The sequence below is a fragment of the Callorhinchus milii genome, unplaced genomic scaffold (assembly GCF_018977255.1).
Source record: "Callorhinchus milii isolate IMCB2004 unplaced genomic scaffold, IMCB_Cmil_1.0 Scaffold2, whole genome shotgun sequence".
NCBI lineage: Eukaryota > Metazoa > Chordata > Chondrichthyes > Chimaeriformes > Callorhinchidae > Callorhinchus > Callorhinchus milii.
The window spans coordinates 89,429,412-89,445,120 of NW_024704743.1; the positions used below are offsets into that span (position 1 = coordinate 89,429,412).

At 40.7% G+C, this 15,709-nt stretch overlaps 1 protein-coding gene across 1 annotated transcript in view; it reads right to left on the reverse strand.

The window, feature by feature from the left end:
• Positions 1-12,154: 12,154 nt before the first annotated feature.
• Positions 12,155-15,709, reverse strand: part of cnbd1 (cyclic nucleotide binding domain containing 1) — a 58,332-nt gene continuing 54,777 nt past the window's right edge. The window contains exon 11 of the mRNA XM_007903242.2: positions 12,155-12,720. Coding sequence (XP_007901433.1) covers positions 12,598-12,720 — 123 coding nt within the window. The 3' untranslated portion in view covers positions 12,155-12,597. The remainder of the gene's footprint in view (positions 12,721-15,709) is intronic.

Below are 15,709 nucleotides of genomic sequence, written 5' to 3' on the forward strand. Positions count from 1 at the left end.
AGATGTCAACCATTTTACTAAGAAGTTTGGTGATCCTTTAAGGGATTTTAACAGGATTGCAAACTTGTCTAACCATCAGATAATCCTGTAATATTACAGTACAATACATGCAGACACTAAGCTTCAAAGAAGGAATAAGTTTCAGAACTGACTCTCTGGAGGATGTGTCAGAAATATATTTGGAACCAAGTTTGACCCAAGGTTATGCCATTAGCTAAGATATGTAAGTTTAATTATATACTTTTAATTATGGACGTCCTCCCGACGTGAAAGGCGCTATACAAATGTAATCCTGTTGTTGTTGTAACATTAAGATGATTAATGTTACATAGTTAAACTCCAGGGCTTAATGTACACACTCATCCCTTGCACTCTCAGCCCCACCATCAGAAGTCACACTTCCAGTCACTTTGCCCCATTCTCCCTCAATCCCTTCGCCTTGCTCCTCCCTCCCCTCTTTCAAGTTCTGCCTGAAAACTTTCCTCTTCCACCGTGCTTAAGACCACCTCTCCCACCCCCTGGCTCCACCACTGTTAGCGCTTTGAGATGCTACCCTGCGTGGAGGGCTCCATATAAGTGCAATTTGTTGTTGTCATTGATTACATTATTTTGTGTATCAAAATAACTGGTGTCTATTTTGAAAATATTGAACTATTAAAGCCTAATTTCAAAGAAATTATGGCAATTTATGTATCATTTCCATCAGCGTAACTCTATTACAATGCTTGATGTGGGACGTGCCAAGTATAATCCAATTTTCTTTAAGAATGTAATGAAAAAAGGCTTTATTGGTTTCTCTTCAATATTCTCAAGCTTCCTTTTAGGTTAACTGCAGACTCTATGCCTGATAGAACAATGTTGAAAGTATGAAACATGTAATTAAAATTAAAAATTACATAGAATTTGAGCGTCCTTAAGAAGTTTCAACTCTGACTCTGACCCAATGATTTTCTATGCTGCTGTTAGTGGCTTTGATTGCAATTTCAGTGCCGCTTTATAAGATATTAATTTAACTAATTTGTTACACAGAGAAAACAAGACGTACCTCTTTGACCACACTTCCAATCAGCTTTCCCCTCCCCACTTTCTTTGGCTCCCATCTCCAGCTTGGGTGGCCAACCAACAGTGTCAAGCATTTTGAGACATCCTTCTGATGTGAAAGGCCTGGCATAAATGTAAACTGTATGATGTTGTAACACAACTGAAACTGCAGGTCTGGAGACCAAGAGTTAGGGCTTACTCATGGAAATCCAATATGATGGCGTAAAATGTTTGAACTAACTGCATACTCAGGGTTGGGATTGAAACCATGGGAGCAACAACAACAACAACAACAATAAAATTACATTTGTATAGCACCTTTCACGTCAGGAGGACTTCCCAAGGTGCTGGACAGTCAGAGTTTCAGACCTGAGCTGGGGGTTGGGATCGGGGAGGGTGGAGGACAGGGCTGGAAGGAGGGTGAATGAAGGCACGGTTGAAGAGGAGGGACACGAGATGGGTCTTGAAGGAGGCAAGGGAGAGGGCGAGGTGAAGGGACTGTGAGATGGAGTTCTAGAGGGTGGGGGCAGAGTGGCAGAAGGCCCACCTGCCTTTGGTGGAGCGGGCGAGGTGGGGGACATGAAGCAGGCCAGATCCCGCTGAGCAGAGGGAGCAAGCAGGATGATAGGGGGTTAAGAGGTCGCAGAGGTAGTGGGGAGTAGGGCCATGAAGGGCTTTGAAAGTGAGGACCAGGATCTTGAACTGTATCAACAACAACAACAACAACAACAAGATTCCATTTATAGAGCGCCTTTCACGTCGGGAGGACGTCCCAAGGCGCTGTACAGTTGGGTCAGGACCCGAGCAGGGGGGAAATGGTCAGGGTGAGGGGAGGGAAGGGAGGGAGCGAGGAGGGGGTAGAGAGTCGAGAGGGGAGCTGAAGGCACGGTCAAAGAGAAAGGACTTGAGACCGGCCTTGAAGGAGGAAAGGGAGGAGGCAAGGCGAAGGCACTGGGGGATAGAGTTCCAGAGCCTCGGGGCTGAGAGGCTGAAGGCCCAGCCACCGATGGTAGGGCGGTTGGGGCGGGGGATGTGGAGCAGACCGGAGCCAGAGGAACGGAGGGTATGGGCAGGTAAGTAGGGGGATAGTAGGTCGGAGAGGTAGGAGGGAGCAAGGCCATGAATGGCCTTGTAGATGAGGACGAGGATCTTGAAATCGATCCTCTGGGGGATGGGGAGCCAGTGGAGGCGAGCGAGGGTGGGAGTGATGTGGTCGCGAAGCCTGGTGCGGGACAGTACACAAGCTGCAGAGTTCTGAATGACCTGCAGCTTGTGGAGGGAGGTGGCGGGAAGGCCGGCGAGGAGAGAGTTCCCATAGTCCAGCCTTAAGGTGATAAAGGCGTGGACCAGAGTTTCAGCAGCGTGAGGCGTGAGGTAGTGCCGTAGTCTGGCGACATTCTGGAGGTGATGGAAAAAATTTGATTTTTATAGCACATTCAATAATTATGTAATCTGTTATGAAACACTGTGTTTTTCACTCCAATAGCTCATTGTTTAAAAACATTTTGAGAAATTTCAACATGATAAAACACTGTACAAATGATGGAAAAAAGAGAAGGCTGGCAGAGGGACTCCTCTGTCATCTGATGGTATAAATTTAAAACTGCTAAGAGGATCAAATCATGCGAACCTTGCAGATAGGGTAAGGTGACAATAAAAGAGGTAAGTCACAGGCTTGCTTTTTGAATGGTTAGAGTGTCCTGGAGTACTGTCACCTCCGCAACAACACTCAGCTCCACCATTGTCTCTCACCGCATGTCGCCAAGATTCATAACACACGCATTCATAACCTCCAGTCTCGGTGACGCAAACTTCTTGCTTGTCAGCCTCCCCAACTCCTCCCTCCCCAGGCTGCAGATCATCGAGAACTCTGCAGCCCATCTCCTCTCCCACACCAGGCTCCGTGACCCTATCACCCCTATCCTCGCCCAACTCTACTGGCTTCCCATCACACAGAGGATTCAGTTCAAGATCCTGGTCCTCACCTTGAAAGCTCTTCATGGCCTTGCTTCCCCCTACCTCTGCAGCTTCCTAAACCCCTATCAACCTGTCCACTCCCTTTGCTCAGCAGGCACTGGCCTGCTTCACCCGCCCCACCATTGGCGGACGGGCCTTCAGCCACTCTACCCTCACCCTCTGGAACTTCATCCCGCAGACCTTCCATCTCGTCCCCTCCCTTTCCTCCTTCAAGACCTGTCTCAAGGCCCTCCTCTTCAACTGTACCTTCGGTCACCCTCCTTTCCCACCTGCCCTCCACCCTCCTCGATCCCGACCCCCAGCTCGGGTCCAAACCACTGACTGTCCAGCGCCTTGGGACATCCTCCTGACGTGAAAGGCGCTATACAAATGTAATTTTTTTGTTGTTGTTGTAGATGTAAGGGTCGAGTGTCAATTCTGTGAGTTGAATGGATGACTGTAGCTGTAGATGCATGATCTCTGTTCTGTTTAAGACATCACCGATGCATTCAGTGGATGGCAGCTTATGAAGTAAGTGTGGTACTGCTGTGTATGAAGTAAAGTACGTTAAGTGCTTATTATGTTGAGTGATAAGCAAATTGAATGCCAAATACTCCATTAGTTACAACAACTTGCATTTATATAGCACCCCTCACGCACTGTAGCGTCCCAGAGCGCTCGTTAAAAGGAAATCAATAGAAAAAGGGGTGACTTTCAATTATAATTTTTATATAGCACCTCTAATGTGGAAACATCTCAAAGATAATTGCAGTCAAGTACAGTGACTCTGTACACAAATAAATACAGATTATGGGAGCTCATTTATATCTGTGATAGACTGATAGGTTGCAACTTGAATATGTATGATTGACTCATGGCAGTCTTTTATTTCAGTTAACAAAACTTTTGTTAAAGATCATTGCTAAAGTGATTTTCGTTGGGGAAAAGACATTAAATTATGAAATACATCACAAAGACTGTTGAGCTCTGGCACTGTTGAGCAATAGTTAATTACAGTTAATAATCATGATCCAAAGCTCTGAAAAATTATAATAATAATCCTTGCATTTGTTAAAGTGCTTTATCAGGCCATTGACACTTCTCAAAGTGCTTCAAAGAATATACTGTAAAGCGAATTGACTATTTTCGGGCAAAACACAGTAGCCAATTCCAACAACAGTGTCCCACAAACAGTCGTGCATTGAGTGACTAAATTATTATTTATTCAATTATTTTCAAGGGATTATTACCCCCGGAAAAGCGATCCTCCAAACAACCAGGTTACGATTTATCGCTAGGTAAATAGAGGCATGTGAAGTAAGGAAACTTGCCTAACATTTATTATTTATTATAATAAAATAATATTGTAGAATATGAAGCCCTCCCATTTTAGGAAAGCATTTTCAGTTTGGGATGAGTCATTAGCTAACATTCGATAGAAATCAGCACATATTGAATACAACTAGTGAGTCAGGTATTAAAGTGAATTTAAACATCTCAGAGGTAGTTGATGTGAAGTACAGTACTTGTGTATTTGTAAGCAAATACCCTTATGAATAATACTCCAATGAATATTTTGGCTAGATTATTGTTGTATCTGAATTCTTCCTGATTCTTCAGTGGAACAAATAATATCCCACTCAGCTATAGAGAACAGCATGATCTTAGACTTTACTCTTATCTTTATTGTTAACCCACCTCAGTGAGGCCAGCAGAAAGATGGCTGCAAAGGCTTCAAAGCCAACCAGAATTCCTACTCCTGATTTCTCTCCTTTGAGCTTTGCTGGAAGTGAGTGAGGTGAAGCTGGTTGAGGGCAAGATCTAAGATGAATGAATCAATATTTTAATGTGCAGATTCTAAGGTAAAATTAAAGATGCCCATCATAATCATGGTCTGATAGACAGACACCTTGTAAATTGTAACTAGGTACTTTAATCTGCTACCATGTGCAAAATGAACAAGTCAAGTTGAAACACAGCTGTGGCTGTCAGTATTTATCGCTCAATGTTCTTCATAGTACCATAGAGTCAAAAACATTTACAGCACAGTGAAGGTCATTTAGCTCATCTGTCTGGGCTTTCTGAAAGAACTATCTTCTTGTGATTTGAGGCACTTAATATTGCTGGATAATGAAAAATGTTTTGTATTAACATATAATATAAACTGGAATGAATGCATAGGTTAATACTGAATTTTAGGCACTATTCTGAAAGAGAAATTTTAATGTGCCCTTATATCACAATCGCTATTTCCCCATATCACAAAAAAACTAAATAATAGTGTACAAATTCTTCAAAGTGTAGGATTCAGTAGATTGAAGAAATTTCAAAAGTCAGCCTATACCCGAGAAAGATCTTATTATACAAGCGCTCTGAAACTCTACCCTATGTGGAGGGTGCTATATAAGTGCAAATTGCTGATGTTGGATATACTTTCCCCTTGTATCAGAAGGCAGGCTGTTCAAAATTTAGACATGGATAGGATATTTGAGACATTTCAAAGATGTGATAAAGCGCTATATCAAATGCAAGGCTTATTATTATTGTTTTAAGCTTCAAAAATACCTCTGCTCAGTCAGTAAGAGGCTCCAACAGCCCAATAAGCTTATTAGACTCTCCCACATTGATTCAAAACAAGGGTGCTTAGGAACAGTGGAATGATTAATGAAGATATTTTCAAATTGAGTATCACATTCCTAACACTGCAATTCTATCTATCCAGAACTCTGCAGCTTGTTCTTCTCCCACACCAGGCTCTGCAAACTTATCACCCCCATCTGCATTTGGCTCCACACTATCCCTCAGCAGATCGAGTTTAAGATGCTCGTTCTCATGTTTAAATTGATCTTTGCCCACTCTACCTCTGCGACCTCCTCCAACCTCACTGACCCAACCATTCCTTTTGTTCAGTGCACAATGACCTGCTTCATGTCCGCCAACCTGCCTGACCCAGCATCAGTGAATTGGCTTTCAGCCATTCTGACACTGCTCTCTGGGACTTCATCCTGGAGTCCCTCCAACTCATTCCCTCCCACCCCTCTTTTAAGTCACATCTTAAAATGTACCTCATTGACTTCAATTTTGGATACTTTCCCCAAAGCTCCCACTTCCAGCTTGGGTGCCCAGTAGCATTGTTAAGTTTTGAGATGTCCTCCTGACATGAAAGGTGCTGTATGAATGTAAATTGTAATGTAACTGCTATTTTTGGGGAAAGCGAGGATCATGAATAGAAGCTGAGAATTTTGATGTGGAGACACAGTGGAGGGATTACAAATGAATACAGGCCCAGTACCGTCTTATAGTTACATTGCTTTCATCAGTTGAACAACCGAACAGTGTCCTGGAGAAAAATAATTGGTAGCTGAGATGCATAACGACAGGATAAACAAGGACATCATTAAGAAGTTCTTGTTTGACCAGAATCATGAAGCAATTTTGCAAAAGATACCTATTTAATGTTTCCGGCTCCCGAAGATCCTGAAAGGGGATGGAAGAAACTACAGATCACTTTTGTTCTCTTGGTGACATTTCCCATGAAATGTTCGACAGTGATAATAGCATGACATAGCCCAAAGAACATTGCGGAAATTGATCTTGCAATACTGCAACTTATGCCCACCAATTTGTACACTGTTCAGCCAGCACTTCCTCCTTGCCTGGTGACATTTTAAATGAAAGTCACACAAATACAACTCAGCACATTTTAGTCAAACTTTCAGAAGATCCCTCAGCACTCTTGCATGAAGAGTGCCATATACATGTAAGTTGTTGTTGCTTGGTGAGTGGTGCTAAAAGTGTTTTGAGGTAACACACGAATTACCAAAACTCAGTGGAAATTCACATATTAGATGAATATCCTGTTAAATAGACAATTAAAAGATGATGATTAAATACTCCATGGGGCACTGTTATGGTTTGTGTCCCTTCTGGAACTTGAGAAATGCAGTCTGTGGAAAGCAACTGGTTAGGACAGAGGAAAGCAGAATTGCAATGTTGGAGTTACATTAGATTACTTTTGGGAGCCTGGAGAAACTTTACAGAACTTCATTTTCACTGAATGTTTACCTGAGGTTGTTCATCTCCATCAGGAAATTCAATACACTGAGTCAGGTAGAGTTTATGTCAGTGAAAATTCTACATGGGTGAACCAACAAGCTCAGGGATTTCATTGCTTCTCCTATACTTTTTTATATTCTTAAATTAGTAGAAGGACGTTTAGCCAATTAGAACTTTTAATTCAACCTTTTATAAGGTTCCCAAATTATCTGTTGCATCTAATATAGCGCCTTTCACATTAGGAGGATGTCTCAAACTGCTTCACAGGATTTACTGTAAAGGGTAGTGACTGCATTTTTAAGGTAAATGTGGCAGTCTGCATGCGGATATCAATAAATTAATTGAATTTTGATGCTCTCAACCCAATTTTTTAAAAAGGGACTCCATGGTATAAAACTGACGAAAGTTTAGCACTGATGGCATTTTCAGCTGGAGAATAGAAGGAAGGCTAAATGTAGGAAATGGAAACTGTGAAGTAAGGAATATTCATTTGAGGTTGACGTAAGTGCCAGTGAGGTCTAAAAATGCAGGTTGGGCTAACTGAATTTTCCTTCAGCTACACCTAGTATTTCCCTAAAAGCATTCCAGTGTTACCCCTTCTTTTAACTCACTGTGCTCCACAGGCTAGCTTCAGACAAATATTTTGCGACAGTCATAAGGTCACAGGATAGTGGTACCTGCTGAAGAATTTAGTTATGGATATTTTTTTGAACAATATGGTAATTGACACTGATGTGAGTCATCATATTACAGGTCACAATTTTCATCCATTAAAGTGATTGAGAAACCTTGTGCTATGTATTAGTTTTACTGCAGATTTTCTTGCATTATTTTTGTAATGCCCTAGCTCTTGATTGCTTTTTTGGGCTGAATTGAGGGTAACCAGCTACTTTTTTCCTCCTGACCACAGTTGATCAATTATGTTAGGTTTAACTACTGCTGGTCAGGAAATTCTCTGCTTCATTCACTGCTGACTCAATTCTATTCTGCTCATTCAAGCAAGTTATTGACAGTAATGTAGTAAGCATTTTCTTTTCAAGTAGTTACTTTAAAGTTGAAGTTATTGTCTTCTTTTCATGCAGCCTCTCAAGTCAGTACATTTTATCGCTAATCACTTCATTTAAGAAGTTCCTTCTGTTTCCAGCCTTGAACAAATGGAGAGTAACCACTCAAAGGAATGCACTACAGTTAAATCTTTATCCATCACACAAATCAGCTGAAACCAATCAATTAATTTTAATGGTATGCTACTTAAACTTGTATTGAAACTTATATTGAACACCAAAGGCCGCAGAAAAACCCTCATACACGCTTTCATTACATCGAGGCTCGACTATATAATCTCACTGCTTGTCGGCCTCCCCAACTCCTCCCGCCACAGGCTGCAGATCATCCATTGCCCTTGCCCTCTCCTACACTAGGCTCCACGACCTTATCATCCCCATCCTTGCCCAAATCCCCTGGCTTCCCATCACACAGAGGATACAGTTCAAGATCCTGGTCCTAACCTTCAAAGCCATCCATGGTCTTGCTCCCCCCTACCTCTCCGACCTCCTAACCCCTTACCATCCTGTTCGCTCCCTCCACTCAACGGGCTCTGGCCAGCTTCTGGCCAGTCCCCCGCCTTGCTCGCCCCATTATCGGCGGGTGGGCCTTCCACCACTCTGCACTCACCCTCTGGAACTCCATCCCACAGTCCCTCCATCTCAACCCTCCCTCACCACCTTCAAGAACCACCTTAAGACCCTCTTCTTCAACCGTGCTTTTGATCTCACAGCTTCCCCCCCTGCCCACTCCCCTCCCCCACCCTGAACCTCAGCTCGGGTCTGAAACTCTGTCTGTCCAGCACCTTGGGATGTCCTCCTGACGTGAAAGGCGCTATACAAATGTAATTTTGTTGTTGTTGTTGTTGAACGTTGTTATGAAAGCAATCGGTTTATTTATGCATTCGATATTTTGGTTCTGAATAAGGTAATATTATTGGACACACAGTTGATAAGAAAATACATCTCATTCCTGTGAAATTAGTATACATCTGTCTCCCTACCACTGTCACATCTCCTTTACTGAGGCACATTAATTGTGGTAATATACTGGCAATCTGCTATATGGAGTAGAAAAGTATAAGTATCCTACAGACATGTCTTTTGGCCTACTACCCAGCACTACATTTGTAACGATGGAGCAATAAATTGGTGAGTAAGCACGGCTTAAAAGAGTGTCAGAAAAAGTTAATACAATGTTTTTTAAATAGGAAATGTCTTGAATTGATGGTGAGTCTTTGTACGGTACCAGTCCCATTGTTAAAATCAGTGCTAAAGATTATGCAATAAGCAGCGTCAACCCACTCCACAAACTGAACCCAGATTAATGTCATACTTCGTACAAGTGATTCATTCCATTTAAATTAAGGCACCAAACAAATACACTGCCATGCGTTAGATTATTTTAATCAACCCAGTTACCAGTGGATTGTTGTTTCCAAATGAAAAGATAGAGCAAACTAATCAGAATTTCAATAAACAATCAATATGGAGGATGTTTGGCCAGAACACGAGATGAAACACTCTTCTGTTTGCAAACAGTGTCATACAACGTTTAAAGTGAGCAGGCAGATGGGACCCCAGTTTAACAGCTCAATTTAAGGACAGCACCTCTGTCAATATAGTGCACCCCCAGTACTGCACTGAAATATCAGCCTACTTCTAAACTCAAATTTCAATATCGAGGTTGAACCGACAACCTTCTGATCCGGAGATGAAAGTGCTAACAAATAAACCACACTGATACAACAGTGTCATTCTGGTACATTTCTTTATTTGGTGGAAATAGTGCAATTCTGTAATAGCATATTCCACAAAGCACATGAACACAAAGTAACTTTCAAAATTGGGGCCATATGTGAGAGATACTCATTCATTTATCAAACGGAAGAGAATGCTCATATTCTTGCTTCTCAGGAAAAAGGAAATAATGCATTAGCCCCACTATGAATTTCTATAAAAGACTTTTTGTAATATTGTACCATTGAAAGAAAGTAGAATATCATAAGGTTTCGAAACTTTATAAAATATTGTAAATTTCAATTGATTTCTTCTGCATGTTTTACCACCACGTTCAAAACCACTTTGAAACCCATCAGATTTAGAAGTACAGCAATAGTACATAATAATAATAATCATTGCATTTGATATAGCACTTTTCACATCTTCTAGAATACTGTAAAGTGAATTGACAGTATATTTGTGGGCGAAACGCAGCAGCCAATAGCGCACAGCAGTGTCCCACAAACAGTGGTGGATTAAAATGACTTATTTTATTATTGGTGTTTTTTCTTGAGGGATTATTATCAGCCGTGTGGAGTAAAGAAATTTGCCCAAGGTTTCACCCTGCCGGGAATTGAACTCAGGTCTCTCGCTTGCGAGGCAAGTGCTCTAACCACTGAGCTACAGGACTCCATACACTCTTATCTTATGATGAAAGGGAAATAGTCAAAGATTTTGTGCGTACCAGAATCTGTCGGCTTTTTCCTATGGGAATTGAGAGGAACTCACTCCCTTCCAAAGTCCAGTAGCATATCCTGACCCTCAGCATTGCTACTGAAGTTAATAAGAAGGCAAATTATAATACCAGAAGAATGTCTTTTAAGCAATGTGCCCTCCTGACCCTGAGGTCATTTTTTTTGTCAGCCGGGTGTCTGACACATGCAGAAACCCATCACCATACTTAAGAGTATCCAAACCAAACTGAGAATTCCATGTATCCCACCTACACATGGAAATCCCAGAGATAAATTGTTGGAATGGAATGCACTCTCTCTCCCTGGAGGAACACATCCTGTTTACCTAATTCCAGAAAGTATAGGCGCCTGAAGTAATTATTAAATGAAACTCATTGGCACTGCTGTGAAATAATAAAGGTAAATGCTATGTTATATGTTAATATTATGACATTTGATGGAAGTATTAATCTATACTAATAAAGATGAAGTGTCTGTCTGTGTGTCAGTGTATCCGACAATCGCGCAATAACCAATTGACGTAGAGACATGATTTATACCTCATCGAAAAGATCTTGCAGCTGGCATTTTTTTGGGGAGGGATCTCCTATTGTTGATGAGCTATATTAAAACATGCTTTAATTAAGCCCCAAAATATGAAGCATGTATCTTATTCTGTAACTATGTAACGACAGAGGAAGGCACCATTCAAAGTGATACGTCTATATTCTGCAACAAATAAATGGCACTTTTTCTGGTTGTCATGGGAACTAGAGTGAGACTGGAGGGAGAGAGACTGAGATAGTGAGAGAACTGAGAAGGAGAAAGAGAGACTGAGCGAGAGAGATTGTGAGAGAGAATGAGATAGTGAGTGAGACCGAGAGAGACAGAGAGAGAAACTGTGTGTGTGTGAAAGAAAGAGAGAGATTGAGATAGTGAGAGAGACTGAGAGAGACAGGGAGAGAGAATACATTATAAAGTGTAGTGACTGTGTTTTCAGGTCCTGACTATGTGAGAGTCAGGTCCTGATCCTCGACTGTTCAGCACCTTGGGACATTCTCTTGACGTGAAAAGAGCTTTACAAATGAAATTTTGTTGTTATTGTCTTGTGGGAGAGAAGAAAAAGACTGAGAGAGAGACAGACTTAGAGAGAGACTGAGAGAGAGAGAGAGAGAGCGAGAGACTGGGAGAGAGAGATTGAGAGACTGAGAGAGAAAATATATTAAAGGAATCCTTCCACTGAGTCCTCCCAAAGGAGCATTCCCACAGAAGTCCTCCCAGCTGAGTCCCAGCTAAATGAAATGTCTGTCTGTGCGTCTGTCTGTGTGTCAATTTACATTCCATATTGGATCTTTTGGCTGCAAGCGAAGCTGCAGTGGGGTACAGCTAGCAGATGATAAATTGATAACCACTTTTGAAACCACTTGATTACTCACGATAAACACTCAATGGACATTATCCACATCCTGACATTATGAAAACTGCTTTTTTTTTAAATCCAATATAAAATGTTATTGAAATCAAAGTGGCAGAAAAGCTGAATGAGGAGTTAAATTCTGAGTGAAATATCAACTAAGGAATCAATACGGACAGGCCAAAGCCTTGATCATCATAATTGCTTTAATTGCTGTATAAAAAATACAACTTTAATTACTGTAATGTTTTTCAGAATGTCTTTCATTCACTGGTATGATTCTCTTATCTCAAAGTTTATTCTTCTCCCCCACCCACACTCCCAAAGCGAAGAGGATCATTAGAAACCACTTGTAATTGAGCGCAGATTTTCTGACTTGCACTTGGTATTATAGAGCGGTAAAGAGAGATGATCATGAAAAGTCACGTATTCTACCATCGTTAGAACACGAATCAACTGAGGTTGTGGGAGGGAGGCCATGGCAAAGGAAATGGTTGGAGAGAGATACAAGTAATATTAATGTAGCTTTCTATTCTATAAGAAGAAAGCCTTTTTTGGTGAATTCAAAGTGTTGAATGACAATCAAATGACTTTGTATCCACCCTGCCCCTCCAACCTTTGTAATGTGGTGTCATTGTGGAGTGTGGAGGCATTTCTTTTTTGGAGTGATTTTTTTCTTAATCAAGTGATGGTTCCATTTTCCAAAGCCAGGAAATATTCCGTTGTATAACAGGGTTTCCTGTATTACTTTTTCCTGAAGTGGAGAAAAAGAAAATGGAAATTCAAATGCAATTTGAGAACAGTAATTTGTCTCCGGAGTATTCTCTCACCACTATACAGGACTGCTTTTGTCTTAAATGGCAATTATTCTTTGTTAAAGAACTGGTATATACTACTGATACATACATAAATAAATTAAATAACAAAACAATAATCAACTGTTCAAGAAAAATCAATTCACTGTTCCTTGTTGGTTTATTACAAGTGTCTGGGACTTACAACCTTCTGAACCACATCACCCATCTGAGGCTCCAAACACATTTCAAAGAAAACACAATAAGATATTAATATATGAGATAGAGAAAATAAACCCAGAACAATACTTTCAGATATGCAAAGGCAGCAAGACAAAAGGGCACCGATTTAGAGTTCTGAAGAGGAATTATAGGACATACATCATGAAGTATTTCTTTACACAGATGGTAGACATGAGTTACCAAGAAGGGTAGTTGAGCCCTGGGCACTTCATCCAAATCTCTTGAAATCTTGAAATCCAAGATAGGCTGCAAGCAGGTGTCAGCCTGGCTTAGTTTGGTAACATTCACACATCTGAGTCACAACATTGAGGAGTTAGGAGGTGAGCAGCTCTTCTCAAAATAGCCAGCCTCTGCCCTGTAGGCTGGGCTGGCCCTGTTAAGATGCTTGTGAACAGTGTGACATTATTGATGAATTCAAGAAATAATTGGTTGTTCCCAACCTAAAGTCCAGAAACAAAATATGTTAAATTTAATTGTGATTCATCAAATTGAATCAAACACATTGGGTCTGGGCAGGGTTTATTTTTGACTCAGTTCCCTTTCTATTCGTTTTAGTGCAAAGCTATTCACTACTATTGGTTTTTCCTGTTCATTTTTCAGACCATTTCTACATTTTTTAAAAAATAATCAAATAATCAAAATCTGAAAATACTTAGAATATACATTTTTAAAAATATTTTGATCAATTCAACAGAGCGTAACTGAATTATTTAAGGGTTGAGGGTGGAATGGATTTGATTTGAACATAACGCAAATTACTGCAGATGCTGGAAATCTGAAAACAAAAACAGAAGTCGCTGGGAACAATCAGCAGGAACAATCAGCATCTATGGAGAAAGGAAAGTGAGTCAACCTTTTGGGCCCACGACTCTTCATCAGAACTGGCATTTTGGGAGGGAGAAGCTTTTAAGGACTAACAGTGAAGGGGGAGGCAGGGCAAGGAAAACAGGAGAAAATGGGGTAGAGGACGGGGGGAGGGTGGGGGAATTGGAATAGAGGTGTTAATACTGCAGGAATTCATTCTCTGGAAGAGCAGCAGTTAATCCTGAATTTGACTTGGTTGCATTTATTTGGAAGAGGAACAGCAGGCAGGAGTTGGACCCAAGAAAGTTCAGTATTACTGAGGTCGGTCGTCAGAGAACAGACGATGAAGGAGGAAAGGATGGGTCAAATATCAAAAGTGACACTGAGGACAAAGAAGACACAGGCAGATCCAGGCTCTAGCTCTATTGTATATAACTTTAATCAGAGTTCACTTGGTGTTGTGGGTGGGTTGCAAATTAGCTTGGAAGATCTAAAATAGGGAGTTTGGGATCATAATTCAGGGACAATGATGTATTCCAAAACTTTGGGGAGAAAAGGCATTTTGAGGGTTGTCCAAAAGGCTAAGAAGATGACAAAATAAGAGAACTTGTGCAAGAGAGGATTAAAATCCTTCAATATAAAAGCTTCTATTTGCATTGCCTATAATGGGATATGAACAGTGGAGCTATTTCACAATCTCAATTTGTTAAATTTAAAGCAATGTGATTTCTCTATGCACAGCTATTTTGGATCTGGTTTAGGTTTCAAACGACACATGCTGCACAGTTTCAGGATATGAGCAAGGCTGCAATACAGGATTTCTGAATCAAAATTCAATATAAATCTGACAGCTGCTATTCACATTTTTAAATTATTTTTGTGAAGTATCAGCACCAAATGTAAAAAATATCTTATCCATTTTAACATTACAACAGTTGTCCGGCTTATAGCTAATGCTGCAGTCCAGTCTTGCTCTCTTGTGTACCACATTTTTCCTATGATAGTTTTAGCCTAGCTTTATGCCCTTAGGTCATCTCATGGTTTTAGGATTAAAACCATTGACTTAAAATGTAAGTTTATGCAAATTTTGGAAAGTCCTTAATTAATTCTTAATTTGGGAGTCAGTTTCCCAATTTACATTTTAGTTTTTTTTAAAAAAAGACTACCAGGCAATTAAATAATTTTCCAAACTTCTACACAATCTTATATTTTAAGGCAATGGATGTAAGACCTTGAAGAATTCAGGCCAGGTTTCCTAAAGCCAATGCTGTGTGCTCAAACCTTTTGTACATAACTGGATGTCCAGTGACCCAATACTATACAACCACCCAGTAAATTATATCTGAGCCTAAACCTCCTCTCAAATGATATATACATATGTGCATTTTGGGTAGCAGTTAGTGGATAACAAAGGCCAAAATCTCTCACGGCCTTAGCCCTAAGACCTTTGTTTATGTTCACCAGAATTTTAGAAAATCGTTCAATTCAGTATTAATTTGGAAGATGGTGTTCTGCAAAAAGGCATTCCTGGTCCTGCCTGCATTATGTGCATAGCAGAGATTACAAAAAATTATTTGGAAAAGTTCTAGACAATGCGAGAGCGACTGACATCATCATGCTAATTCTGTGATCACATCACACTTTCATGCATGTGCAAAATGGCTTTTCAAGCTTCCGGATGCATAATATGGTGTCAGCCTGAATTAGTTGGTTGCACTCTCGCTGCTCTGTGAGTTAAAGCTCCATGTTGAGATTTCTCCTCATAGTCTTGGACCCTGTTGACATTCCAAAGCAAAGCTGAAGATTGTTGCATTATTGGAGGTGCCATCCTTGGAATGAAATATTAAACTAAGGTCCCATCTGCCTGTTCAAATGGATGTTAGAGATCTAATGGCACTATTC